The sequence below is a fragment of the Suillus plorans genome, assembly GCF_016647745.1.
Source record: "Suillus plorans strain S12 chromosome Unknown HD556scaffold_34, whole genome shotgun sequence".
NCBI lineage: Eukaryota > Fungi > Basidiomycota > Agaricomycetes > Boletales > Suillaceae > Suillus > Suillus plorans.
The window spans coordinates 190991-216977 of record NW_024537418.1 but is presented as its reverse complement, the minus strand read 5'-3'; the positions used below and the strand labels follow the sequence as shown (position 1 = coordinate 216977).

General features: G+C 47.9%; 9 protein-coding genes across 9 annotated transcripts; 6 read left to right on the top strand and 3 right to left on the bottom strand.

Moving 5' to 3' along the window:
* Positions 1-2046: 2046 nt before the first annotated feature.
* Positions 2047-4112, bottom strand: HD556DRAFT_1238682 (uncharacterized protein; the record flags this gene model as incomplete). The annotated part of the gene is made up of 9 exons (XM_041297991.1): positions 2047-2192; positions 2242-2506; positions 2565-2669; positions 2719-2775; positions 2825-3145; positions 3196-3231; positions 3412-3527; positions 3578-3664; positions 3722-4112. 9 exons carry the CDS (start codon positions 4110-4112, stop codon positions 2047-2049), a joined length of 1524 nt encoding a protein of 507 aa, XP_041159344.1.
* A 752-nt stretch (positions 4113-4864) lies between these two features.
* Positions 4865-5690, top strand: HD556DRAFT_1444177 (cyclophilin-like domain-containing protein; the record flags this gene model as incomplete). The annotated part of the gene is made up of 6 exons (XM_041306737.1): positions 4865-4920; positions 4977-4992; positions 5051-5206; positions 5266-5341; positions 5398-5477; positions 5526-5690. The coding sequence occupies 6 exons, from the start codon at positions 4865-4867 to the stop codon at positions 5688-5690; spliced, it is 549 nt and encodes a 182-aa protein (XP_041159343.1).
* HD556DRAFT_540488 (uncharacterized protein) lies at positions 5438-8106 on the top strand. Its single transcript, XM_041310902.1, has 7 exons — positions 5438-5477; positions 5526-5676; positions 5735-7277; positions 7331-7368; positions 7423-7430; positions 7481-7717; positions 7792-8106. The coding sequence occupies exons 3-7, from the start codon at positions 5845-5847 to the stop codon at positions 7954-7956; spliced, it is 1881 nt and encodes a 626-aa protein (XP_041159342.1). The 5' UTR covers positions 5438-5477; positions 5526-5676; positions 5735-5844; the 3' UTR covers positions 7957-8106.
* A 934-nt stretch (positions 8107-9040) lies between these two features.
* HD556DRAFT_1377887 (OPT oligopeptide transporter) lies at positions 9041-12069 on the bottom strand. The gene is made up of 11 exons (XM_041303137.1): positions 11894-12069; positions 11757-11834; positions 11613-11705; positions 11325-11563; positions 11218-11272; positions 11075-11164; positions 10084-11024; positions 9787-10032; positions 9584-9729; positions 9393-9529; positions 9041-9343 (listed from the first exon to the last, which is right to left on the bottom strand). The coding sequence occupies exons 1-11, from the start codon at positions 11961-11963 to the stop codon at positions 9141-9143; spliced, it is 2298 nt and encodes a 765-aa protein (XP_041159341.1). The 5' UTR covers positions 11964-12069; the 3' UTR covers positions 9041-9140.
* Positions 12070-12827: 758 nt separating this feature from the next.
* On the top strand, positions 12828-14558 carry HD556DRAFT_539576 (uncharacterized protein). Its single transcript, XM_041310901.1, has 3 exons — positions 12828-13172; positions 13229-14118; positions 14170-14558. Exons 1-3 carry the CDS (start codon positions 13154-13156, stop codon positions 14446-14448), a joined length of 1188 nt encoding a protein of 395 aa, XP_041159340.1. The 5' UTR covers positions 12828-13153; the 3' UTR covers positions 14449-14558.
* On the bottom strand, positions 14533-19313 carry HD556DRAFT_1432455 (allophanate hydrolase subunit 2-domain-containing protein; the record flags this gene model as incomplete). Its single annotated transcript, XM_041305124.1, has 20 exons — positions 14533-14777; positions 14830-14906; positions 14965-15080; positions 15139-15177; positions 15227-15265; positions 15326-15484; positions 15540-15602; positions 15649-15696; positions 15753-16040; positions 16092-16238; positions 16295-16538; positions 16587-17026; positions 17081-17507; positions 17561-17793; positions 17847-18125; positions 18177-18247; positions 18299-18364; positions 18413-18530; positions 18583-18651; positions 18702-19313. The coding sequence occupies 20 exons, from the start codon at positions 19311-19313 to the stop codon at positions 14533-14535; spliced, it is 3780 nt and encodes a 1259-aa protein (XP_041159339.1).
* A 630-nt stretch (positions 19314-19943) lies between these two features.
* Positions 19944-22183, top strand: HD556DRAFT_1480763 (uncharacterized protein; the record flags this gene model as incomplete). The annotated part of the gene is made up of 11 exons (XM_041308625.1): positions 19944-20070; positions 20122-20163; positions 20216-20272; positions 20326-20377; positions 20434-20480; positions 20531-20585; positions 20646-20738; positions 20784-20789; positions 20841-21241; positions 21291-21587; positions 21641-22183. The coding sequence occupies 11 exons, from the start codon at positions 19944-19946 to the stop codon at positions 21757-21759; spliced, it is 1296 nt and encodes a 431-aa protein (XP_041159338.1). The 3' UTR covers positions 21760-22183.
* HD556DRAFT_539391 (lamb YcsF family protein) lies at positions 21910-23716 on the top strand. The gene is made up of 12 exons (XM_041310900.1): positions 21910-21977; positions 22045-22151; positions 22202-22222; positions 22277-22341; positions 22394-22514; positions 22569-22649; positions 22697-22880; positions 22932-22983; positions 23039-23078; positions 23150-23257; positions 23316-23581; positions 23652-23716. The coding sequence occupies exons 2-11, from the start codon at positions 22107-22109 to the stop codon at positions 23385-23387; spliced, it is 789 nt and encodes a 262-aa protein (XP_041159337.1). The 5' UTR covers positions 21910-21977; positions 22045-22106; the 3' UTR covers positions 23388-23581; positions 23652-23716.
* Positions 23717-24747: 1031 nt separating this feature from the next.
* Positions 24748-25982, top strand: HD556DRAFT_1444170 (NADP-dependent oxidoreductase domain-containing protein; the record flags this gene model as incomplete). The annotated part of the gene is made up of 9 exons (XM_041306736.1): positions 24748-24775; positions 24831-24918; positions 24967-25058; positions 25118-25198; positions 25249-25372; positions 25420-25486; positions 25547-25675; positions 25725-25756; positions 25826-25982. The coding sequence occupies 9 exons, from the start codon at positions 24748-24750 to the stop codon at positions 25980-25982; spliced, it is 798 nt and encodes a 265-aa protein (XP_041159336.1).
* Positions 25983-25987: the final 5 nt, after the last annotated feature.

Below are 25987 nucleotides of genomic sequence, written 5' to 3'. Positions count from 1 at the left end.
CAGATGGAATGTGTTTGAAAGCGGCAAGGTGCTTGAAGCTGCGAGCTCATACAAGTGCTTACTAAGCGGCTAGCGCTGTACACGTCGATCAAACAGCATTCTACGGACTCCCCGTCATCAAGAATTTATGTTGCACACGGTGAATCGTGACTACGACACATGCTGGCGGGATGAAACTCGTCGCGCGTCAGATCTAAATGTAAACTACCTCGGCTCAAGATATCATGCGAATGAATAGAGTGTAGCACAGGTTGAATGATAAGACGATCGTGTTCTCGTTCATAAACGATTGATGCGTTGTCGCAAGTCTAGCCTACACCATGTTTGAGTCACGCTAGATCTATAGCAAAACCAGAAGCCGCAGGGAAAGAGCGGAGTCAAATAGGCCGCATCGGCATCGGAGCAATAATTATCCGTGCAAGAAATCATCGTGCTTACAATATGGTTCCTTCAAGTGCATACTTACTATGTTCGCACAATCAAAATTGGTCAATTCCGAGAGGTGACGCAGACACGAACATTGCTCACCAGATCTTTTGTTCGCCACAGGTATCAATTTCGTGAAAGACAGAATGAGAGCAGAAACAACGCCGCCGCTCTCATCTAAAGCCTCATGTATCGACGTTCCTGTACTAGACCTTCCGGGTACATCGCAATTGCAGGGCTAGACATGCACTACTTTCTTTAGGGAAAGGGAAAGGGCTGGAGGTCGTGGGCTTGATTAATTAAATTTAGGATTAGAGAACGGTAAGAGGCTCACCGTAGATCTGGATGTGCTGTGGGCAATGTGTCGAGCGGCTGCACAGTCCAATCAAATTGCCACATCTTAGCTTTGAAAGAGCGTTAGCGAACTGACAGGGAAGCGTCCAGCAGAGTGCCAGCGCCTGCTGCAGGCGCCCGTCTCCTAAGACAAAGCTCTGTTAGTTGGGACAGAGGGAGGCTAGTAGAGCGAAGTGAGACTAGCGGTTTCGAGCCTGCGAAAGCTCTCATCAGGGGGCTACCGCTACCCCTACCGCTCGTACCTCTCGTTCCGTTTAGGATTATTACTACCTAGTGGGAGTACAGGTCCTGTCGTACGACTGCAACCACGAATCGAATTGGCCAGTTGCGTCCAGTAACGATGACCCACCGGAAGAGTAGTTTACGGTTGGGCTGACAGAGGAAAAGTCCAGGCAGTCCAAGTCCAAGTCGCCTACGCGCAAGATCAATAGAATCCAGTCATTTGCGGGGGGGCGATCGGGACATCGAATGATTGTCAAAGTCGTAAAGGCCGAAAAAACGCGAATCCAACCTCGTGCCAGAGCAAATTCAAGTAGTCTGTGTCGAAATCGTATGCTCGAAATTGGTTAGATCGTACCAGGTGCGTGGTTCGAATGTCGGGGTATTGAGATACAGCAAGGAGATCGGGTACCAGTAGTCGCCCATCATGGTAAACATCGATCAGTCGTTTTAATTGAGGGGGTGATCGAGTCACTAAGCCTTGAAAGTCCCTCGAGCCTTGTGTCAGAATAAGCCCATGTAGTCTGAGTCGCATATTCGAGATCGATTGAATCGTGCTGAGTTCGTTGTTCGTAGTCGTCTCATAGGGTACCGGTGATGCAGCGTGAAGTTAAACGTAAAGCAAGCGAGGTGAAGGGAAATGAAGTAGCAATGTTAGTAGAGGGCAGCTAGCTTTTATACGCAGACTGACGACGGCATGAAATTCGCATTTGTGAGACATCCGACGATCCGATTGCGTCACGGCATCGGGAAGACTGTGTCTCACAACTGCTAGAATGATGTCATTCCAATCTTGACCAGCACTGGCGACTGACAAGTGGAACCCTATTGCAAAATATTCTGCGAGTACTCATGATTCGTGAAGGTGCGCATATTATGTAGGCCATGGGCCCGTCGCTATCAGGCTTGTAAGTCAGGACACTACTGTAAAGGAACGATCATATTCATTCCTTTCGGACCGGGTCATGAGGAGGGTCGTTCCTTTGGGAAGAGTTAATAATTGCGGTGCTCGAAAACGATACTAAAGATTGCGATAACTATGAGCACCTAAGGCGTGATAGATACGAACGGATAAGGGGAAGCATCGACCACACTGTTCAGATGCTCCCGCCCAATGCATGCAGGGCCCTCAACGCACTTGGCGATCTCCTCCCCAGCGTTCAACCCTTCGAAATACGCACCATGAAGGAAACCTACACAAATTTATATCACAAAAAAACGACAGTCAGAAGAAACACGCACCGTAATACTTCAAGCTCGTAGCTTCACCCGCAAACCAGAGGCTCTTGTCTACAGTAGCCCTCAGATTTTCCGCGTGACCGGGAAGGAAAGAAGGAGGCCAGTTGGAGTAGGAACCACGGAAGAGATGGTCCGCATGCCAGCGTTTAAAATGGAATGCGACAGGATCAGGGACAGTAATGTTGGGGTACATGGCTCGGAGGACTTCCATGACTTCCTCTTGAACATCTGAATCCTGCATGCCCTCGATGCGCAGTGAGTAATCACCCTAAATGTCCCTGGAATGAGCGACAGAGGTGCATAGACCATGAATCATGCGGACTTACAGTGACGGTCACAAAGACGAGACCAGAACCAGGGAAGAATTTAACGTGGTCAAGACTCTGCCAGATCGGATACCTCCCCCGTTCCTTGTCTGCATAGATGGCCATCTATTCCAGATACGTCAAAGAACCATTTAACGGCGATGTTCAGTCATACCTCGGTATCAAACCAGAACTTTTCATTGAATTGCAAGAATATTTTTGTGTACGTGGCCTGGGGGGGTAGTTGAGTCGTCGAAAATATTAGCACTGAGTAAACTTACCATGACCATGCTCTGAATGGCCTCGATCTTCCACGAGGGAAGAGCAGGCTCAAACGCGATATCACCATATTGTAGTACTCCAATACTAAACGTGCAAAGCACGTAGTCCGCGGTGAGAGTAGTACCATCTTTTAGTGTGACCGTCACCCCATCCCCGCTGTATGCAATCGTCGTGACAATGGAATTCAGGGAGACTTGCTCGGGTTGGAGAAAATCTGCAGCCTCGGCCTGGATGATGGTTTTGAAGCCACGCTGATCGATGCAGAGGTTATTATTGTCCGAGAAGCCACCCATATCGACGTCAAAGGTAAAGTTGTTGTTCTGTGGGATTGTCAGGCTGGTAGGCGCGCACTAGAATACTACGTAAATACCCAAGCTGATGCTATCCACGAATTCTGGTCTGGGGACTAGTACGAGACAGTGAGAATCGCACCGAACAATGTGATCGAGTTCTCGCACCTGTGCATCTATTGGATGTGCAGTTGCAATGATCAGCAGGATGAAAACGTCTAAGAAAAAAAAACTTGCATTCCTGACGAGTTTGAAATTAGGAACGCGGTATGCTTGGATAGGACAGATGCACGTACCCAGTCGACTTGATAATACTGGCAAACTGCTTCGTACATGTTCTTTGGAGTTGCGCCGATGATGCCGTACGCGCTTTGAAGGCTGAGGTCAACCTGCTGCGTCTTGACACGTCCCCCTTATGGAACATATGAACATGCACAGCTGACAAACTGCACAATGCCGTACCTGCAACAGCTCCGATCTGAGTGAATTGATCAACTGATGTGTCCAGGAGGTTACGATAGTCTTTAAACCCATTATAGTCATAAGTCGCTGTTCACTAGTGATGAGTCCAGACAGAATAAGATGAAAATAAAATGGTAAACGTACTGACACTGCCATCAAGATCATTATACTGGTTCTTAACGTGGTGTTTTCGAGCGAGCGTCAGAATGGGATTAGCTGTCCCATTGTCAGTCTGCGTTCCCTGGATCCAATTAGGACCGAGTTCGATGGTGTACTGCTTTCCGGGGACGCCGATGGTATAATCCTGCATCCTTCCGCCTAGCTCATCACGCGCTTCAACAATCAGAAAGTCGTCAATACCCTTGCGGTGCAATGTGCGCGCGGCAATAACACCAGCAACGCCTCCTCCAAGGATTAGCACTTTGGGATCTTTGGTTGAGCGGTGGTTGTTATGAGTAGTACTAGTAGAGGGTGATGACAAAGCTGTGGCGAAAGCAGCAAAGCCAAGGAGCACGGCGAGGTGGACTCGACGCATCTCTGTGATGGGTGAAGACACGCCTGATCCAAATATTGATGAATCCGAGACATTTATATCAGCGGGGAAGGAGTCCGAAGGACGTGACACTGGGGAACCCGGATAATTAGACCTTGGCACAGCCTGGCACAGCTCAACGGGATACTATGTAGTAATGTTGATAAAAAAAAATACATAAATAACGAGAATTCGATGACATGATAAATGGCGCTCATCTCCCTGAATCCTGATTAATCGGTTCACGGCCATGCATGACTCAGAGTGATTATGTCTATCGAATAATTCATTATTCGAGTCAAGGAGACTGAGTGCGCAGGTAGAGATAGAAAACATTGAAGGCCAAGTCCGATTTCCGGCTTTCGAAGGATAGCGACTATATATCGGAGTCAGTGTTCCGACCATTTTGAATTCAGCCCTCTGTTGGTAACCGTGACTGTGTTGCAATAACAAGCAACTGGAACTAAGTAATGTGGGTTGGCAGCAAACCAGCTAGTGAACGTTTGAACTTTGATGAGGTAGCTGTAACTAGCCTGTAAGTAGCCGAGACTGTCGTCCCTCGACCAGAAGCGCGGACAGTATTTATGCTGATTAATATTATGACAGTTAGCAGCTTAAATGGTTTATTTATTAGTTTTTTTTTCGGTTGAGTGGTGGCTGTGTTGAGTAGAATGGGTTTGCAAAAAACAATTGTTTTGACAGGTGCAGGTGTCTTCGTACTTGTTGCAGGTGCATCATATCTATCTGACCAACCCATGTTGAATTCATTTCTTCGTCGTTTCACGACCTCCGCGTCGACTGCGAAGCCTCTGTAAGTAAATATATTCTTACTCACTCGTCAAAATTTTGATTTCACGCACCTACCAGGTCTTCGCGGGTCTTCGTAAGTTTCAACAAATGTCATCAGGTTTCACCAGAACCAAGTCTTCTTTAAAATTCAGTTCGATATTGCCATAGACAACAAGCCATCCGGACGTATAACATTCAAGCTATACGACGACGTCGTCCCAAAGACCGCGAAGAATTTCAGAGAGCTTGCTACGGGCCAACACGGCTTCGGTTATGCTGGAAGCACTTTTCACCGTGTCATTCCCGCTGTAATCATATTCTTCCTCTTTGACACCTCCTATGGCTGATGAATATGGTCTTTTTATAGTTTATGCTTCAAGGGGGTGATTTCACGCGGCACGATGGAACGGGTGGGAAGTCGATATACGGCGAGAAGTTCGCAGGTCGGTTCCTTTGAAGTTCATCTTCCTTACCATGTGGCGACCATCTAAATTTATAGATGAGAACTTCAAGCTGAAGCACGAGAAGCCCGGATTGTTGTCCATGGCTAATGCTGGCCCAAACACCAACGGTTCTCAAGTGCGTGGCTATTTGCTGAATTTTGGATTGAATATTGATGCTTTGCAGTTCTTCATCACCACAGTGGTCACGTCGTGGTTGGATGGCAAGCATGTTGTCTTTGGTGAAGTAGAAGATGGGATGGATATTGTGAGGAATATTGAAACTCAGGGCACGAGGAGTGGGCGCACAAACAGCAAAATCTCTATAACAGCATCTGGTACTGTAGAGTGAGGACCCGTCTGCTCAGCATCTTACACGACATTTTTGCATACTAGATTTATCGTCCTTTACGATTGCTTATTGATGCGGCTACACGTGACGACTGTGTGTGATATTATATATCAGCTGCACAGAGAGCTTGGCCTTACCTACCAACTCTTCGGACATGGCTTCTGCCATCGCTAACCTTCCCGCAGAACTCATTGAAGCCGTGCTTATCGTGGCCGCAGCCTCCGGGGATCCGAATTCCATAGCAGCGCTCTCCCAGACCAGCAAGTCCTTTTACGAGCTAATTTACTGTTGTCCAGACCAACACCTCTGGCGGGAGATCTTCCTTACTACTTTTGATGATCCCAGACCCGCTCTCAATCATCTGAACACCATGTCAGGTGGTCATCATAACTTGGAGTTTAACTGGACTCAAGAATACATTGACCGTATCAGCGCAGCTAGGTATATCAGACGTCCGGTCCAAACGACTGCCCCAGTAAGTTCGCAGTCGAAGGGTCTCGACATCCCAGTGCCATTATCCGTGGTGAAGGCACTACTCTCAGTCATCACCACCTCCTTGCCCTTCCCGTCATCCCCGCGTATATCTCTCACCATCCTAAATGACTTTCCCGAGTCCAATTCCCCTTTCGCACCCATGATCAACGCTCCCCTGTTCCCGCCCCTGCTTCACTTGCTTACAGCCAATTACAGTGCCATGCTCGGTAGCGTCAATGTGCCGTGGCTTCAGGATTTGTTAGAATTCGGATTCCCTCCTGAGCTCACGCGCACGCTAATGGCAAGGCTGTCCTTCGATGTCCAGGGTCGTGCGCCGTACCAGCCCACTCTAACATCTGCGTCACAGTGGGATGGATCAGTAGTCGGCCAGCTATTCCACAAACTCATCTGCTGTACCGGCTTTATACCTATTGCCGCGCCAGTACCCAAGTTCGCATACACATCCGTTCCTGGAGCCTCGCCAGCAGCATCTACGTCAGTATCACTAGACTCAACTTCTGCTCCTGATGAGGACGAAGACATGCCTCCCCTACCCATCACACGCTCGCGACCCTTGTTATACACCCCTGAAGGGCAGTCCGCTGATGTCCGCACCCTTGCACGCAGACGTGTCTACGACATGCGCTACCTCGGACCTGCACGCATGTGGGGTCCCTTCCAACCCGTGCGACGCAACACCACCGATTCACCCGAGTCAAACCATCTTGAAATCTTGGGTGAAGATGAGAACGAAGATGAGGACGATGACGATGACGACTTGGGTCTGATGCACTTTGGACTGATGCACGGGCACCGCGTTCCTGATGTGGATCCACCAATCGAGCCGTATGAGCTCATACCGGACTATGTGTGGCTTGCGTCTGCGCGTATCGTTGTGGAGGCGAATTTAAGGGAGATGCCGCCTCCGTTTTCGGCAAGTGACGTTTTGCCGTATATGCGCAAAATGTATGCGATGTCCATCGGTGGATCACCTGGGTATTGGAATGCATGGGCAAAGCGACCTGGGGAGGGAGATAGATCCGAGGGCAGTGAGAAAAGCAAGCAGAGCGAAGTTGAGGAATGGGATTGGGCAGGTATTAGTGGTGTTTGGAAGTAAGTTTCGGGTTATACATACTTCGAAAAACTCAATTCCGTTGATATTACAGGCGATGTGTTTGCTGGCTTGATTACCGAGATCTCTTGAGTAAGTACTCTCGGTCCATCCTACACCTTCTCATATTGAACGCTTCTGTTACAGTGCACAACGTGAGCCACATCATCTGAAAAGCGTACCCTCTAATCCACCGCCGCTATAGCTCGCACCAGAAAGGTTCCTCGAACACGACATCCAAGAAGCTTGCCGAATCATACCCATTGCTGTTCGTATAACTGGCTACTCCGAATCCCGCATCCCACCAGGCAACACCACTCGCGCCCTCCCAACCATCCACTTCGAGGGTGAATCTTTAGGGTCTGATCGCAGTTCAAACGAATTACGCAAAGTCACTGGTACAGTGAGCATGATCGGTGATGGGGCTATTCGATGGCAAACAGTAAGCATTCCGTTTTCCATCTTGTAGCATACTAGTTATGGTACCTTGCGTACATATTGCTGACTGATTCGAAGGTATCTACTGCAGCTGGGTCAGATGAACCAGAATGGTCGTCAGAGGCAGTTCAAATTGGAGGGCCAGGTGCGGCGGTTGGGTTTTTGGGGATGTGGACGGGGGCAATGCATGAGAGACCGGACCCGCTTGGTGAGTGCTTGTGCTTTGCTGAGGGTGTTTATTGACGTCGGTGGGCTAGGTCCCTTTTGGGCTTGGAAGGTCGCATGAAATAGACCTGCGGTGGCGAGTTGTGTGTAGATGGGCGATTATGTATGCTTCAAGCCGTTTGGTCCTGGTAGCCTGGTTTGCAGGTCACTGTTATGAAGGTTATTTATCTCATATCTCTAATAAGATCCAGGAAACACGTACTAGCTTGAAGGGTGGTTCGCGAGGCAATCCTTTATTGGAAGGATCGACTGTCTTCCTTCCTCTACTAATGGTCTGGCTTGGGGAGACTAGGTCTAATCAGAATTGAAAGGAACGGAATGCCTACTAACTGCATCATGTCGTGCTCGCATATATCCAAACCCCAAGTTTCACATCTGTTACTTTTACAGCAAAGCATCAGACGGTCTTTATCTGGTCAGCCTGGCTGTCAGCTGCCACGGCTCCACTGCTCTCAAGCTCACGCAGACGCTTGATGAGCGCTGGTTTTTCCTTCTTGAGACAGTCCACTGCCGGATTATCGCGCAAACACAGCACACGCATACCTGGTGTGAATCGTAGTTATTTTGGCGAGCGACAGGGACGTCTGAAAAATAAATGATCGCGTGAGCCGTGGCTGTCAGAAAGGGTCGAATGTTCGTTACGCGTACTCGAGTTCCGAGGGATTCTCTCGAACGGCCGTAGCGAGGAAACTTGGTAGTCACCAAAATTCTAAATATGCCAGAACCATCATGATGGCCCTGAGACGGGACTCGCCACAACGGCTGGCATGCACAGGGAAAATACACACTTTTTTTTTCTTCCCTTCTCCAAATGTTCTTCCTCTCTCTCTGCAGACCATCATCATGACGATATCTTTTTCCCAGAGTTCGGTTTTACAGACCTGTGCAGCGGGCAGCTGGCGTTTGGAAAGACTTGGGCGTTGGAGATGAATACAGTGACTTTGAGCGCTGCTGCGGCCCGGTCTCCGATTTGTTTGGGCTTTGACATGTTTCTCTGGACACGAGCATTCCCCTCAACGGGAAGGTCAGTGAACTCACACTGTTCGAGAGCTCGCCTCTAGGAAGTCATGTTTAGTGCGCCTTCCTTCCGAGCCGGCGGAGTAATGCACTGTGACATGAAAAAATGAATTGTGTGTTGCAATGTACAATATTTTGATATTCGTAATATATATAACACCCTCATAGTACAACTACAATATTCCCTACCATGTTGATGGCCCGAAGGTGCCGTTGATAGTGTAGTAAGACATACTTTTCCCATCTGCTGTATCCAAGAACACATTATTGCCCCACCATTTTGCGACGCTGTTTGCGCCAATGGTGCCGTTCTTCGGATATTGCAGGCAGAAGAAGATCAGAATAATAGAAATTGCGAGTCCAGAGTCAAGTGCAGCAGCCAATACATCTACGGGGAGTTAGCAGGATATCGTGGAGTGGAGGGGAAAGATACGTACAGTTGTACTTTGTCCACCATGAGAAATGGCGGCGGCGGATGACATACTGGAATATGAAACCGACGATTGCCCAAGGCACATAATTGACGGCAGTCGCTGGTGGTATGCCGGACGTTCCGGTGAATATTACGGGGAAGCTATGTGCTCATTGTTAGTTTTTCGAGTGCAATAAAAAAAAAATGGATACACACTTGATGTAACGGATGATGCTGTTCGGCCACTTGAGGGAAATGATCCAAGCAGTGAAAGGGCAAAGGGCGCCAATGAGGAAGAACCAAAGGAGGCCGCCATACATCTGGCCAGGGGAGAACTGACGTTGAGGACCAATGACACCCCACTACCAGACCATCTCGAATAAACAAAAAGACGCAGTAAAGATCAGACAAAAACTTACGATGATCGATGCAGTGCCGAACACTTGAGTATTGGGGCAGATGAAACCATCACGTTGTGTTGTGCTACATATATCCACGATGTTGCTAAACATCCAAGCTTGCACGGCGAGCTGCACGCTTCCGGCGATAACAGCCGCGCTGACCTGTGCAAAGAACATTGTGCGGGGAGGAATTTTCATGTAGTGACCGAGCTTGAAGTCCTGGGCGAACTGCAACGCCTGTGCCATGGTAATGTAACCCCATGTCTAGATAGGCATGTCAGCGACTGCGCTAGACGATGCAAGGACTCTACCTGCCTTGAAAAGCATCATTGCCAGTGGGCGTCCAGGGATAGCATATCCAACGACCAACTCCGTGATAACATTCAGACCGACTTGTTGATTCGTGATAGCTTGAATCATCCCAATGGGAATGATATAGAAGAAAGCAATTAAAAGTGCGAGAACGAAGCCCCACACCGGGAACTCGGTAGGCCAGACTTCAATGACAATGATGCCGAAAACGAACATGACCACGAAGATGACAAGGTACCACCACTCTGGAACCTGACGGTATCTGGCCATGAGACGTGCATGAATGTCTGGCTGTTCATCGATCGAGCGACGCGACTGGGCCCAGATCTGCTTACGGAAGAAGAGGAGAGCGTGCGTAACGGTGGCGGTGATCGACGCAAATGATAGACCGTAAGATACTGCGAAAGTCGTGGACAGGAACAGAGGGCTGTATGCTTCATATGCAGTGGCATTAAGCGTGCCATCGGTGCCAAGAATTGCAGTGACATTGTAGGCGGCACCCGTGTTATCGTATGACGTGCGAGACATGATAGGCAGGAATTTAGAATACCAGGTATTAGTGTAGTAAAGGATCGGGGTAAGGATCCAGAAAAAGAACACAAAGCCAACGAGAACGTTTGCTTCGCTCCACCATGGGGTTGCGAGTGGGTTGACAACGTAAGTAATTTGGGACCAGTCGAACGTGATCAAGCTCATGCCAAGGCCGCTTTCATAGCCGAAGAGTTGGTTGACGACAATGTTATCTGGGGCGATCCAGCACACCCAGGTGAAGTAGCTGAGGGCTTGGAATAGATAACCTGGGACAAAGTACCATGCACATCCCCCGCAGAAGACATAAAGGAAGAAACGCTCTCTTGAAATACCACCGCGATTGCCAATACCAGCGTACGACTGTGCATGGAGCGTATTAAATAGGGCGCAGTTGACTAAATTTGTGGGCCAAACTGATGAAAGTGTTAATTCTCTTGAAACAAGTACATGAGGCATGACTCACTCATGGAAGGAGGAAGAACCAGGAATCGACGCATAATACCACCAAGTGAGAAGCCAATGAGTTGGGTAGACATGACCAACATCCATTGATCTATGCGGATATCAGACCCAATGAGATATCGTTCAGACTGTGGATACACTCACAGCTGAAGTTGAAAGTTTGATGGTAGAACACTCTCTGCACCGCAACGATATCGGTCTGGCAAGATGATATTAATTGTGTTGATGTAAACGCGAGTAAGCGCACGTACGGCATATGCAGATTGCCATCCGACGGTAGCCATAATGGTGATTAAAACGTGCTCCTTGATCGTGAATGGTCCGGAGTTCAAGCGGACTCCGAACACCGAAACATTAGGCACGACAGCTGCCCAAAGACGACCCATGGGGAATGACAACAATTGGGCAACCATGCCAGTGAGGTTGACGGAAGGATATCGGAAAAAAAAGAACTGGTTCAAACCGGGGATTATGATAACCCAGAAAAAGCCTGAGTTGTAATGAGCTACATGACGCGTAGGAAAAGATTCTGGACTCACCCATAACCCATGCGCGGAAAGTGCTAACGGGTATGGTCATGTCATCAGTATTGGATACGGCCGATCGGACCTCGGGATAAGGGGAGTCATCCTCTGGGAGGGTGTGTTCAGGGTGAATTTTAGTGGAGGATATGATGTGCTAACCTAAAATACCAGTTATGGCTTCTTCCTTGTTGATGTTTGGGTCATCAAAATCAGCAAGGGGCAGGGCACCGACTGCAACTAAATGTTCGGGGTGAGTATCAGTGAACATTGGTAGAATCAAGGGGAAATGAACTGACGAGCTGCCTTCTCAGAGTCAACCTTTTCGCTTGAGTCAGCAGTGCTGGAATGACCAGCATAAGCCGACATGATAGTGAGGAAGGACGAATGGCCGGGGGATACGCATCGTAGTGGTCCCGGCTTTTGTACGGTTTTCGTAAGTATGTAAGTGCAGAATCATGATACACATGGAACATAATATTTTGTTCCGGTAAACTACCATAAATGTAAATTTGTATGCGAATCTCGATCTTGACTCCGCCGGCCGCCGATCAGTTCCCTGTTAGTATATATGCTTACCGTCAATATTGTTCGGATGCAACACTCACTCATGGGACACCTCACTAGTACCGCACGATAGGCCTCTGACAGGCCCTCTGGATACCCGCGATCCCCTTACAATGTCCTGGAACCTTTTTGGCACAATGATTGGTCGATAATACAGGTTCCTGGTCAATAACACCATCATCCTCGGGCATTTTAAGACTGCGCTTTGCCACCGTGATGAACCATGTGAGATGGCTTCAAAGAGTTTTCTGAAGCACATGTTCACTTGCTTTTAAAAATAAACCTGCTGAAACTTCGGTTGCCACTTTGGGTGATCATTTTGGATAATCGACTGGCAAATTGATTCCCCACCTGGCTGGTGGATAGACGAACCCACAATTGGGCTTAGCCTAGTACCGAGCTTCCACACCATTGCTATTCAACGTCAACGTCAAGAGCACAACCGTAGTATCTCACCGGCCATCAGACTTACTGTACCCGGTTCGTGTGCACTATCTAATAAATCAGATAAGGTGGAGAAGCTTACCGTTCGTCACGCTCGGCGCTGTTCTTGTTCTCGATTGAATCATCCCTGGCCAAGAGATTTGCCGCGGATCTGAATCACTTTGATGAGCGCCAAGAGACATACTAGTACTGGGATAAGGCTGAGACTTCTAGCTACTAGTAGCAGCCTTTGTCCTCATCACGTATACAAGTGACGAAATTGCGAACATCTGATTCATCCGGCACACTCGGATCTTGAAGCTGAAGCTTGAAGTACTACGTCTATTAATTGATACGCAGCACGGAGCAAGTAGTACTAGTATGCGAGATTGCCTGATACTGCTCACTGAAAGCCTTGAATCAGACCTTGCACCGAGAGGACCTGGGGTCTTTGTTTCCAAGTATTTGTATCCAAAATATTCTTGACAGCAGTCCTCCAGCTCAACTCAGCTTACCGTCTTTGATATTAGTCAACATCTTACCAATCTGCCGTATAATTTTAAACCGTCATGGATTTCTCCTGGTCCAGTGAGTACCATTAACAAATTTCAATTTGTAATCGTGACCCGCCCCTTGTGTATTAGCTCCTCTTCGTCGGAATGGTCAGACTACCTTGCCTCTCATCCCAAACGAAATATATCTTGAAATTTTTGAGCTCATTGCACCAACCGATCAGCCACTGAAAGAGGAATACGTTGAAACATTCTCGGCCCTCGCACTCGTGTGTCGTTTTTTCTGCTCCGTTGCGTTGCCCCGTGTCTTCGAACGTGTCACGTTCTCGGGTGACACCAACGGCAACAGGATGCAGGCTTCACGCAAAACGAAATGGGCCAGACAAATCGTGGCAAATACTGAGCCAGCCAAGTCAGTTGCACTATACGTCAAGGAATGCACTTTCGAACTTTGGAACCTTGACAAGGATGCGAAGTGGCTCCTCGTTCCGTTTGCAACGTTATATTGCAAAGCAATGGCGCGCATGTCCAAGATTCGAAAAGTAGTCTTCTCTTCTTCTTTTGTGAAGAAGGATCATTGGGAAGCGCTAGCACAGTTGAAGCAGCTCGACGTCCTTGAGTTCTACCTTTGCTCATTCATAGAAGATCCGCCCGATAAAGTATTGACCGTTCGTAATGTCGCGTTCTTTGGTTCTCCAACTATCTTCACCCTTCGACCAATCGCAACTACTTTCTTGCGCTCGCTCAAGGCAGATGATGTAGAGGCCGTCTTGAAGATCGTGGCCTTTCGTCAGCTTGCCATCGACAATTTGCTTCTCAATCAACGAATTTTCGACATGGAACCTCTACTTCAAGTGTTTGGGCATCTGCCTGGCCTCCAGAACGTAACCTTTGGAGTCAGAAAAAACGCGTTGGCTTCGCCGCTCGTTGGCAAGCTTTCGCTGAAAAAGCTCTTCACTCGCTTGCATTCTTTTACTATAGATGGAATTGGATTGTTTGTCCCACAGCATGACGTGGAGATGGTATGCTTTATTTCCTTGTATTGCTACCTCCCCGACTTATCTTCGTGGCAGCTGGTATCCGCTCTCTGTGATGGACCTGGTACCCTTCCTAGCTTGCAGGAACTCAATCTTTACTTCGTCACAGCCAGTGAATGGACAGCGACGACGACAACGCTCGATATTGTCTCTGACCGCTTGAACGGGACGATAATCCCAGCATTTCCCAATGTGAAGTGCATTAGTAGCCATGCCAATTCCATACGCTTGGAAGGAGGTGACTGGAAAGTACACCACTCGAGTAGGATATTGTGTAAGATAACGTCGAGAGTTGGTGATCTCAAGACTCGTTAGGAACGTATGGTGTGGGGCCATACATTTGCCTTCGAATACTCATTGTGCCCAGTCTAATCTTACAACCTTACAGTATACACATAACTATTCAAACCATGCGAGGATGTCCCCCACTTGAACACTTGCTCCTTCCCTAATCCCTTTACCCAAGCTTTTCACTACCTTTCCAACATTTTCTTCTCCTGAAAGAATATTAATCTCGGTCTTCATCGCTTCGAGGATGACCAGAATGTCATCGGCAGTTTGTATGACATCTCCAGGCTGGCATCTGATTTTCCAAATAGACGCTGATATGGAAGAAGTGACGCTTGTGCCACCAGGTCCCAAGTCTGCGGATGAGTCAGTTAAAATTGTTTTGACAGCCGAACCCTACTACCATACCTATATCATCCACCAATGCCGTAGGTGGAGCTTTCACCGCTTTCTGTGCCTGCCATTCACGCAACAGTTCGGTCTCACTTCACACCATCGCATGGAATCAATAGGTTGTAGCTCGTCGTTCAAGACCTCACTGACCGTGCTTCCTCTCTCGCTGTTCCTTCTGCCTGTTTCCGATTAAACTCCGCAATCTCTTGTTGTATACTGTCGGTGAATGTGATGTACGCTGCCATGGAGAAGACCGCAGGCTCGATCTATCACCGCATTACAATATAATTTTATCCGCAAGTCACTCCGTGAGAGGTCACTTGCCTTGAATTTGTACTGTCCGGCATTGAATTCTTGTTCAATCTGCGTGACGTGTCAGCTCAGAAATATCCCTCCGGCGAAACAGACGTACCTCGAGATAACGTTCCTCGTTGACGGGTTCGAAGAGGACCTTGAAAGTTTGTCGTTAGTAAAGAAGCGAACAACGGACCTGCATCAACCAGGCACCTACCTGGTCAAATGGCTGAAGCAGCCACGGTCGATCGGAGGCAAAATCAGGCCCCTTTCCCCAAGTTTGCCAAGCTGGAAGCGTGCGTCCAAACAGCTGATATCCTCCAGGCGAGACGACCGGATAAATGGCAGCCACGGGACCAGCGATGCCCACCGCTCCCTGTAGCAATTTGACGTATCACCTATTTGATTTTTTCGGAACTAATGAAACTCACACCGGGAGTGTATGTTCGTGAAGGATTCATTTTCTGCCCGACTAGACGGCACCGTGGGTCGATCTGCTCTATTATTAACATCAAAATCATTCCATTGATATTGCCTTACTGGAACTAAGAAAGGACAGGCTAGATAAAATCCGACGCCAAAAACGAGCTTTGGATTGATTTAAGCGCCCAAATACAATGATGTTTGTTCGTAGAGGCACGTACCCAAGCAGAATCCATCAGTTTCTGAAGTGCCTCGTCGACACCACCCTCCAGACCATTATTTCGCGCGAGGTAATCGATGTTGCTTGGTAAATAAACAGCGCTATTTCTGGTTGTTCGCATGTATCGTTGCAATGCATCACGACACCACTGATCGTCGAGGACGATCGGGAATGTGATCTTGCGCCCAGAAAACTGGAGGTCTAATGCGGAATCCGGTAATGAGCGTTCTGTGCTTAATAGGACAGTGAGTACGTCAGCCTGGGAGATAACCGAAGGGTCATAATGGCACTGATAACAACTCCGATCAGACCGAGAATTTGTCGATAAAAGGAAACGCACCAACGTGGATCGAATGCATGGCGCAAACGTCCATATGCCTTTAATATTCCTCTTACGCACTTCCGATTCCAGCGCGTGTACACGCACTCGAAGAACGAAATCTAGACGCATCTCTCCATATTCTACCAGAATAGCAGAGTCGCCAGCCTGATATAGGCTTTAGATATGACCGTTACCAATGACCGGTGATGTAGTGAACGCACCTGTCGGAACGTTACAGCAGGTCTCGGACTTCCTGGTAACCACTCATTCCTGTGCAGGATTCCGGATAATTCCCTACCTTCCAAAGCACCATCTATGAAGCTCGCATGTGGTTGAGATCCAGCGATAACGGCCTGTACGGCCTCAATCCATCTAAGCGAAGCTTTCATACAAACTTGTGCATCCTGCCATGAAATCTTGCGAAAGGTCACCGTACTACCAGGGCTCAATTGCCCCAGCTTCCACCTGTGGGTACCGATGAGCAGAACTCACCTGATTTGGAAAGTCACTTACCTTTCCCCAGTCGCGACGGTACACAGGCAGACATACCCACCCATGTCTGGTCCTTCATTTGTTAAGATAACGGGCGTGTCTCCATTCACGTTAACCGTCCCTAACGCATATCCATTATCTAGAATGTTGCTCGGGTGAGACCCTCCCTCGCCACCAGTGTTACGGGCCCAATCTATGCTTTGATCGCTCTCCAGCCGTATCCCCATTCTATTACTTGATGAACTAATGGACCACTTCGTCGAGTAAAACTTGGCGTTTCCTTCAGGGGTCAAAATTACCGCATCATCATGTGGCCCAGCCAAAACGTTGATAAGCCAATCTTGAGGATAGACCGGAATGAGGCTTTTGGGGAGTAAGAAGGCTATCGGATCTATTTCATCTTGCTCTGATGATGATTGCGAACCGAAGGAAAGTTGATCGCCGACCCTAAGCGATCTTCCCTGAGGGGATGGTGAGCAAAAACTAAATTCAACCAAATATAAAATTCGGAGCACCTGATAGCCTCCAAGGCCCATCGACGTCGACTTGGATCCAAGATATTGTGGCACTTCAGGGAAGCCACCTCTGATTGCTAGATATATTCTGAACCCAGGACCTGGGAGGCCCGCAATATCGAGAATCGCCTTTTCGGAGACAGCGAGGCGAGCCCACATGGAAACCTGTTCTCCGTTTATCTTCACAGTTGCTGGCTTGCCGGTTATCGCTACAATAGCGAAACTGTGGAATTTCAGCTTGCATCCGGCGCCAGGGAGGACGACGATCTCTAATGCTTCCATCTCCGGTGTATTGCCAGCCAGTATGTTGGCTGCACTGAATGCCTGAGAGTCCATGGGGCCGCTTCGCGGGATGCCTAGCCCGATACGCCTGCCGGGTAGATCTTGGATAGTCATTTCAATACCAGCTGATAGCACAGTGAATGCGCTTTGAAATAAACTAGTCAGTGAGCCATCTGGATCATATCCAACTGCGCGCACCTTGGGGAGAAATCAAAGTTGTCCAAAAACCGTGTTGTGGCCTTCCCTTCTTTGAAAACAGTGCTGTTACATATTGAAGCGAGGTAGGCCAGGTTGTTTGGCGGGCCAAAGACTTTGCAGGCTTTCAATACTTGGACCATTCTTGAAACTGCTTGTTCTCGTGTTGAACCAGTCACGATTAATTTACATAGTAAAGGATCGAAAAATTGAGTTACTTCCGTTCCCGTCGACACCTGCAGAATTTACATTTGAAGCTTTAGTGTTAGACACAGAGCGACATACATACCCAACTGTCAACGCGAAGCCAATCCTCTTTTGGGAATTCCACGAACTGTAGGATGCCTGGACTGGGTTTGAAGTCTTCTGAGGGGTTTTCACAATAGACTCTGGCTTCGATGGCGTGGATGCGAGACTCAGCAAGGTTCTTGTCATAGATAGCTTGCATCATGCTTTGATTCGCATGATCAAGACATCTCGCCTCAGACTGCTGTGCAATTCCTTGTGCTACCATCATTTCTATGAGGTCCAGGCCAGGATGTATAGCCTCTGTGATGGCGTGCTCGACCTGCATGCAATTAGAGGACGGTTTCCCGATGTTTATCACAACTGTACGCACCTGGATACGTGTATTCATTTCAAGAAAGAAAAACTCGCCCGACTCATCGTCCACAAGAAATTCCACCGTACCTGACTTGCAATAAGTAAAATAGGACCACCGATCATCATAGGCTGTCCAACCTGCCGATGCATATTTGATAACTCTGCACAGCTTCACGGCTGCATTACACATATCTTCACGAAGACCTGTGAAATATCAACACACGCCACTCCATCAACATTCTTAATAACTACCTGAATGACCTGTGACGAATGGACTTGGGGTCTCTTCTACGACCTTTTGATGTCTCCTTTGAACACTGCATTCCCTCTCCCCCATGTGTACCACATCACCCAGTCCATTACCGAACACCTATTATGCAGAAATGTAGCATAGTGTGAATTCAAGCTTCACGAATACTAACCTGGATTTCGATATGGCGTGCTGCAGGGTAGTATCGTTCAATAAAAACACCCCCATTACGAAACATTGACTAGGGAATGTACATTCAGCTTCAACAAGCGCGTCAACCATCATACTTACAGTTGCCCTTTCTTGAGCACTGATAAAGCACTTGGAGAGGTCGCTGACGTTTTGACAAACAATAAGACCCATGCCCCCTCCCCCAGCTGTCGCTTTCAGAATCACAGGAAAACCAATCGTATTTGCTATGTTTAGGGCGTCATCGAGAGTGTTTACAAGTCCTTGAGACCCTGGAACGAGTTGCAAGCCAGCATTCGCAGCAAGACGCCGGGCTTCGTGTTTTAGACCCATGATCCGAATAACGTCTGGTTGGGGACCGAGCCAGATCATCTGGGCTGCCTCTACAGAAAGAGCAAATTCCTCATTCTCCGAGAGGAAACCATAACCTGGATGAACCATGGTAACCCGATACTGCTTGCATATCGAAATGATGGTAGCACTGGATAAATACAGCTTCGATTCTGATGCTAGTTGCTGTTGGTCGCCGGTGTAGTTCTGCAAATGAGCGGCTTCGTCTGCGATGGCGACGTGAGGGGAGAGGGCGTCTGACGAGGTGTAGATGGCTACCGTTGCTATACCCAGCCGTTGAGCAGTTCGAATGATTCGAACAGCAATCTCTCCTCTATTTGCAACTAATAGCTTGTGGTTAGCGTATTCACTATTGAGTGACATGTTAGTGGTAGTGCTGGGACGGGCTTCTCTTCGTACCATGATTCCAGGCATTGGTATATATATCAGCCTGACGTCTGAATTGAGTCTGATAAGGGCCAAAGCCACACACATCGTGACTGACATCATGTGTTCAAGTAGTATAGCTCCATAGAACGCTTGGCATAAGTCTCTGTAAGTTTGGGTGTGAATTTTTGGTGTTATTCTTAGAAGCAAACAATGATCATCTAGTAGGGACCAAAATTAATTCTTATGACTATACTTACTACCAGTCGAACATCGTGGGCCTCGCAAAGGTCTCGCAGCAGTAGTAAATGTCCATCGATGAGTCACATAGCCAAGCCGGGGAGAAAAACGACAAGGACTTCGGCCACCAAATCTTTGCCGCGGCTGTACGTATTGGTTGCAACTTGCCTGTGCTCCGATCAAATTTAACTTGATTGTTGCCTCAGGTGCCAGGCATTTCAGGTCGGTACTTCGCAAGTACTTCTGCTAAGAAGAGCCTCCGAGGCTCCGTCGCACTGCCGTCCATTGATGGACAGTTATTAAGTTAATGCTCCAGTGTCAAGCCAACCATCCATTGCCTTTTCCCCTCACACCTCAATACTGTGGGCACCACGTAGACCGTAGACCATGCAGGGACTTGCATGGGTTGCCCCCTTACTTCTATATCATGCAGTTGTTGTTTTAGCAGCCGGTAACACGACATGTCTTAGCAGTCAACTGGATTGGTACACAACCGCGGTTGGTGAAACACCTTGTAAGTCCATACAACAGTGATTTCGATGGCAAATTACCAATAAGTTACTAGGCATGACATATCAGCAGCTTCGACAAATATGCAACAGTGCTTGTGGGTGTTTCCAAGTCTTTCTTTGGCATGCACTGACACGCTTGACAAACAGATGTAGTGGGCGATTTCAGCGCGACCACCCCCGGTGATCGGTGCAATGATCAAGTTTGTAGGTCCTTTCTCATCGCGCCAATCCACTACGTTCGCTGAACTAATGATTAGCGGATTGCTGCTGCAATTCTGTCGCATTTGCATTAAGCATGCTCTGCATGAAGTAATTCACATCCTTCTTTTTCATGGTCCGCTAATAACAGTTGTCCAAACATATAGTTGCCAGGAAGATGCTGTTGCGGGCGATGTAGCTGGAATTGATGCGGGTAAATACGAGTTAAATCTGTTTCAACGCAACGGCTCACTTGTTCCGCAGCTCCTGGAACATACGCTACTTACCTTGCTACCTGTGGTACTAGCACCAATCAATCGTGAGTAAACTGAGAATGAAGGCAACGCACCCACTCACAATACCGCGTGGTATAATTTAGGCTTCCAGCAGGTATTCAACAGGCTGTGTGCAATGAGAACATCAAGATCGATAACTTCCTGTACAATAGATCATATTGGTCCGATGGATCCTGGTAAGTCTATTTAACGCACACAGTACTTGTCTGACCCTGAGCTAGGTACTAGTGAGTTCAATTCTCGAAGGAGACAGTAGTTCGTTCCTCACGATGACCCAGTCGATGGACAGCGGATTATGCAGTAGAACAGCAGGCGATAAACAACAACAATACTTTCACGGTTTGCCCGAACCAAGTCTCACCTTCAGCATCCCTCCCCACGTCTACGACAGCCCCTACTGCAGGTGGCTCCCTCATTTCCACAACTATTGTCTCTGCACTCCATACCAGCTCTGGGAATACTAATTCAGTGGCTTCGTCTACTTCTACTTCACGGGCAGCCATCATCGGTGGTGCAGTGGGTGGCGCTGCGCTCACCATAATTGCAGTGCTCGGTGGTGTTTACTGTTACAGACGAGGTAAACGGCCTCGCATGATCCAGGATACGCCATCCGTGTTTCTGGGACAATCACATGGTGTCCCGCCTGTCTATGGAGCGTCCTTTACGGATACTGAAGCAGGTGCTTGTACTCTTCATGTGTTCACTCACGCACTCACAACATTCCCTAGTAGCCACTCAGGGATACAGCAGTTTAAGTCCTGTCCGGCGCCATCACGAGTCTGGGGAGTCTACTCTCCCGGTGATACATTCTTTGAGCCCTGAGCGGGTCCAGTCCTTGAACCCGTCAATTGGCGCATCATATCTTGTGAATGACAATTTTTCTGAAGTGGTGCCATACATTCGAGAAGATGATGCCGGCACGTTGATTCCCCCCCATGACGCGCCTGCAGAAAGGCTTCCGCCTGCGTATCATTCATCTTGGGTGGCTAGAAATGCGCGGCCAAGCAACTCAGACGCTGGTGAAGGTAGCTTTGCTTCGTGATGTTATACTCATTATACTCATCACGCAGTCGTATAGATGAAGTTCTGTTAGACCAAACTGTTCAGACTGTGTGGCCGAGCAATGAAACACCCCCGGAAAATACAACAGGGGTTCCGCAAGAGAAAATAGCATCCAGGTGGAGTACTGATAGCTGAGCAAATGAGGTGTAACACTATACATTGATGTTGTTCATCGTTCCGGACATAGTCACAGTTGCTCATGTGATGCTTATATACGACAGCTTGCATGTCATTGATACAAATGGGAGCCAATTTTATCTTGTGATCCACACTGCTTCTTGTCTACTTCACACTGTCGTGGGCGCAGCCACCAGCATGTGTAACCGCGGGCCGAGGTCTTCTGGACTCATAAGGTCACCTGCTTTTAATTATTGGCAGTACTTTCAGGATATCCAGCTTATCGGCGACATTGTCTTCAAGTTGCCATTTGCCCTCAGTGAACACTGACTTTACGGACGGACACCACGCGAAACATATATACGATGAGCAAACCATTGAAAGCTACCGTAAACTGTGATATGGGGGAGGTAAGTCGTGTCATTATAAGTAGCCGTTCGTCACGTCAACACTACACAAGGGTTTCTCGTTGTACACTATGGTATGTATTGCACGATGAACACGGTCTCATTTGTTTCAAGAGAGTACCGAACAGGGAGACGACGAAGGTCTTATGAAGACAATCCATTTGGCAAATGTCGCCTGTGGATTCCATGCTTCGTTGAGTCCCGCTTATCAACTTTGACTTCTTTGTGTTAACGAATCTTCTCAGCGACTTCTCAGTCATGAACAAGACGGTTGCACTCGCTAGGTCCAACAACGTCCTCGTCGGGGCCCACCCTTCCTTGCCTGATTTACAAGGTTTTGGGCGTCGCGAGATGGCAATTGAGCCGGTAAGCAATGTCATCAGTCAATGTGAATGCATTAGAACATTCACGACTTGGCAGGACGAGCTAGAGTCCTGCTTCATCTATCAGGTAGGTGCATTGGACGGGTTTTTGAAACGCTACGGCCTTCCAATGAATCACGTATGGTTTTCCATATTTCCACGGTCCAGTGGCTGAGATAGCCATAGATAAAACCCCACGGCTCTGTCTATGGTCAGACAGCACGCTCTATCGACCTTGCACGGGCAGTCGTTGGTGTCACAAAAATCTTCAAATCTAGCGCGGCCAGTCCTCAAGGTGTAGCCTTTATGGGGCTTGCTGGAACAGCTCATCAACAAGCTGCAGAAGAACTGGGTGTGCCGTTCATTGCAGGTTAGTCACTGCTGTACTGATTTGCGTGACTGAATAACGAGAAAAGTTTAGAGTGGTTTGCTGACCTTGATTACAATGACGAGGGGAAATTGTTGATAACGAAGTTAGTTCGTCTGCTATCGCATGTTACTTTGATTCACCTGTGTCTTGGACTTTAGGAAGCATGACCCAGTACCCGTTGAGGTCGTGCGCCAACGAGTGAATACCTCCTTCAGCCTATGGTAGTCGTAGCGTTCAGCCTCTCATTCACATCCTTTCTCATCTCGCAGGTAACAAATCTTCTGAGGTTCCATAAAGTTTCTACAGTCGGAGGCAAGCTGCTCGACATCGGAGCAAATGTCGCTGAAGTCTCCATATGCTGCCATTCTGATACTCCAGTGAGCACCTCTTCTTGTAATTGAGCATCTGATTCAAAGCTGATATAACTGGCTTTAGGGTGCAGTGGAAATTGCGCAAGCAGTGAAAGCTTTGGTAGACGAAAGCAACAGAGAGGCCGGTTATGTGTGAACGAGTGCGAGGGGTTCCAGTCCGAGAATTTGACTCCAATTACTGAGGACTATCATGTAGTGCAGGTTGTAAGCTTTCGAAGATGAATCAAACTTTGAAGAACTTGAAGCTGGGATGATACAACTATTATTGCCCTACTAATGGGATAATTGTCATGGCGTACCATTGATTCAGCTCGGCTATCACCGTGACAGGTAAGTACTTAATAGTGAATCTGATCTATGTACTTGCATGATTCTAATTTCTGATCATACGAACTTGAAGGCCAGATGTTGACTCTGCTACGTGTGATGCCAGCAGTGTGTGAACATGAGTGTCACACATCAAAGGCTCGGAAGAGATTCGGAAATTCATAACCGAAATCATGTTCGCTTTCTTCCCAGCTGATGTCCAGCGGGTTTTATTGGCACCATCGATATCTAGCCTCAGCGCTCAGCTTTGGCAAGGCTATGTAGAAGGCTCGGATGAGGAACCTGGCACGTTAGCAATTTCTGCCATCTGGTGGGCGTTTATTTGTTTTACTAGTCGTGAGTTGACCGAGTTGTAGGGTTCGTCGAAGGCTTGTTCGGAGTGACTGTGTGGACGTTATGGTCCATCAATATAAAATGCAAACATCGTCTTTGGTTACTGAATCGCAACGCAATATTGATGATAACGAAATGAATCAATCTGATGACGCTCAAGGATGGTGTCTCTCAGGCCCGGGAGAAATGCCGTCTAAGACTTGGCAAGTGACTACGAACATTCAAAAGATGAACCATGCTTATACTACACTGGCGCAAATGGCAAAAATGACCTGGCTCAAATCCGGTTTCCGAGGGAATGAATAGTAATACGCGAAGCCAAGTGTCGAGTCGCAACTTGATGGGCTAGAGAGGTGACGCGGGCGACTCACTATTGGGGATATACGTGTCGAGCTGACGTGGGACACTCATTTAGGAAGCAGTTCATCTTTGCGCGGACAAGCGTTATTTCTCCTGTTATGTTCACGAGGCGTTCCTCTCGTTCAACAGATTTGATTATTGCATCCTGACAGACTTGGCAGCTGCTTTATGCGAGGCACCATTCCCATACATGACATCTTGGGTCAGTCAATTGTCAGTCAGTGCTGGACTAACTCACTATTTTGGTCAACACTGACCGGAAGTGCCGACTCTTGAAAACCCTTCAAGCCTTTAGTATACAGGTCTCACGTTGAGCTCGCTTGCTTGACATAGTTAGCTGCCTTCGCGAAGTTCGCGTCAACGTTTCAACTCCGGTATATGAAGAGGGCTGGCCTCCGTGTAAACTGTGCGTATGACATTCATAAGCGGAGTCCCAAGCACATAATAGCTAGCTTTTTCCCCTTCAGATCTAATTCATGGTTGAAACAGTTACACTATCTGATGGTGAGTTTTCGTCATCATTGGTTCACGTAGTATCTTATTAACCCCAATCGTTTAGGCCACACCATGCCCGCTATTGGGCTTGGTGTCTACTTGAACGATGAATGCGCGGAAGCTTGCAGAGTTGCCCTTCAAAATGGTTACCGGTAGGATTGAACATCAGTCAAAGTTTCAAAACTCAATTATATCATTAGAATGATTGATGGGGCCCGGTACTACGAGAATGAAGTTCAAGTCGGTGTTGGGGTAGGGGAAAGTGGTGTTAAGCGCGAAGACGTCTTTATCAGTGAGGATAAGCTCCTGGACATCAACCTCTCACCTATTTGGTCCCCTTTATTATGGTAGCTTCGAAGGTCTACCATCCAGATTACACCTACGATGGCACGACGGCTGCTTTGAAAGAATCTATCGCGAACCTTGGATCTTGTAAGTCTTACCTTCCTCATAATTTATGTGGCTTACAAGACATATACTAGCGTATTATGATTTATACCTGACCCATAGCGCCCTTGGTGGTAAGGACGCACGTCTTTCCGCCTACAGAGCTCTTTTGGACGGCAAGGCGAACGGGATGATCAAATCTGTCGGTGTCTCCAATTAGTAGGTATCATCACTCATAGATACCCTCTCGGCTGACAGTTACACAGTTCGGCAAAGCACATAGAAGAGATTCGTGAGGCTGGTCTAGAAATTCCCGTTGTGAACCAAATAGAGGTGAGCATTTCTACAATTGGCTCACACAAACCATTGCGAGGAAGTTTAAATTATCACCAGTTACATCCGTTCTGCCAACAAAAACCCATCGTCGAATATTGTAGGAAGAACAACATCGTTGTCCAGGCCTACTCTCCTCTTGTGTGTGGTGCTCTCGACAACCCCGTCATCCAGGAGCTCTCTACAAAGGTGACTGTATACCGTATCTGCTTGTGTCATGATGTTTGATGTGTTGTAGTACTCCAAAGACCCTGCTCAAATTCTTGTCAGGTGGTCTTTGCAACGAGGGCGAGTGGCACGATTGGTATTTACTTATATTCTTATTTGATTTACACCCAGATTTGTGCCTTTGCCCAAATCCTCGCAGCCCGGACGTATTATATCCAACAGCCAAGTATTTGGTTGGGAAATTGAACCTACGGACATGGCAAAGCTTGACGCGTTGGACCGCGGGAAGGAGGGCGCAGTTACCTGGAATCCAGTCGACGTCGATTAAGGAGT

Excerpts from the sequence above, each read along its gene's own strand:
- HD556DRAFT_540488 (XM_041310902.1), top strand. The coding sequence starts at position 5,845 with ATGGCTTCTGCCATCGCTAACCTTCCCGCAGAACTCATTGAAGCCGTG. Across the intron at positions 7,278-7,330 it reads GGTATTAGTGGTGTTTGGAA|GCGATGTGTTTGCTGGCTTG; the intron begins GTAAGTTTCGGG and ends TTGATATTACAG. Across the intron at positions 7,718-7,791 it reads GGGCTATTCGATGGCAAACA|GTATCTACTGCAGCTGGGTC; the intron begins GTAAGCATTCCG and ends ACTGATTCGAAG.
- HD556DRAFT_539391 (XM_041310900.1), top strand. The coding sequence starts at position 22,107 with ATGAGCAAACCATTGAAAGCTACCGTAAACTGTGATATGGGGGAG. Across the intron at positions 22,342-22,393 it reads GCCTGTGGATTCCATGCTTC|CGACTTCTCAGTCATGAACA; the intron begins GTTGAGTCCCGC and ends GAATCTTCTCAG. Across the intron at positions 23,258-23,315 it reads GCTGCCATTCTGATACTCCA|GGTGCAGTGGAAATTGCGCA; the intron begins GTGAGCACCTCT and ends AACTGGCTTTAG.
- HD556DRAFT_539576 (XM_041310901.1), top strand. Across the intron at positions 14,119-14,169 it reads CACAGCATGACGTGGAGATG|CTGGTATCCGCTCTCTGTGA; the intron begins GTATGCTTTATT and ends TCTTCGTGGCAG.
- HD556DRAFT_1377887 (XM_041303137.1), bottom strand. The coding sequence starts at position 11,963 with ATGTCGGCTTATGCTGGTCATTCCAGCACTGCTGACTCAAGCGAAAAG. Across the intron at positions 11,273-11,324 it reads GATGGCAATCTGCATATGCC|ACCGATATCGTTGCGGTGCA; the intron begins GTACGTGCGCTT and ends TCATCTTGCCAG. Across the intron at positions 10,033-10,083 it reads TGGCAATGATGCTTTTCAAG|ACATGGGGTTACATTACCAT; the intron begins GCAGGTAGAGTC and ends ATGCCTATCTAG.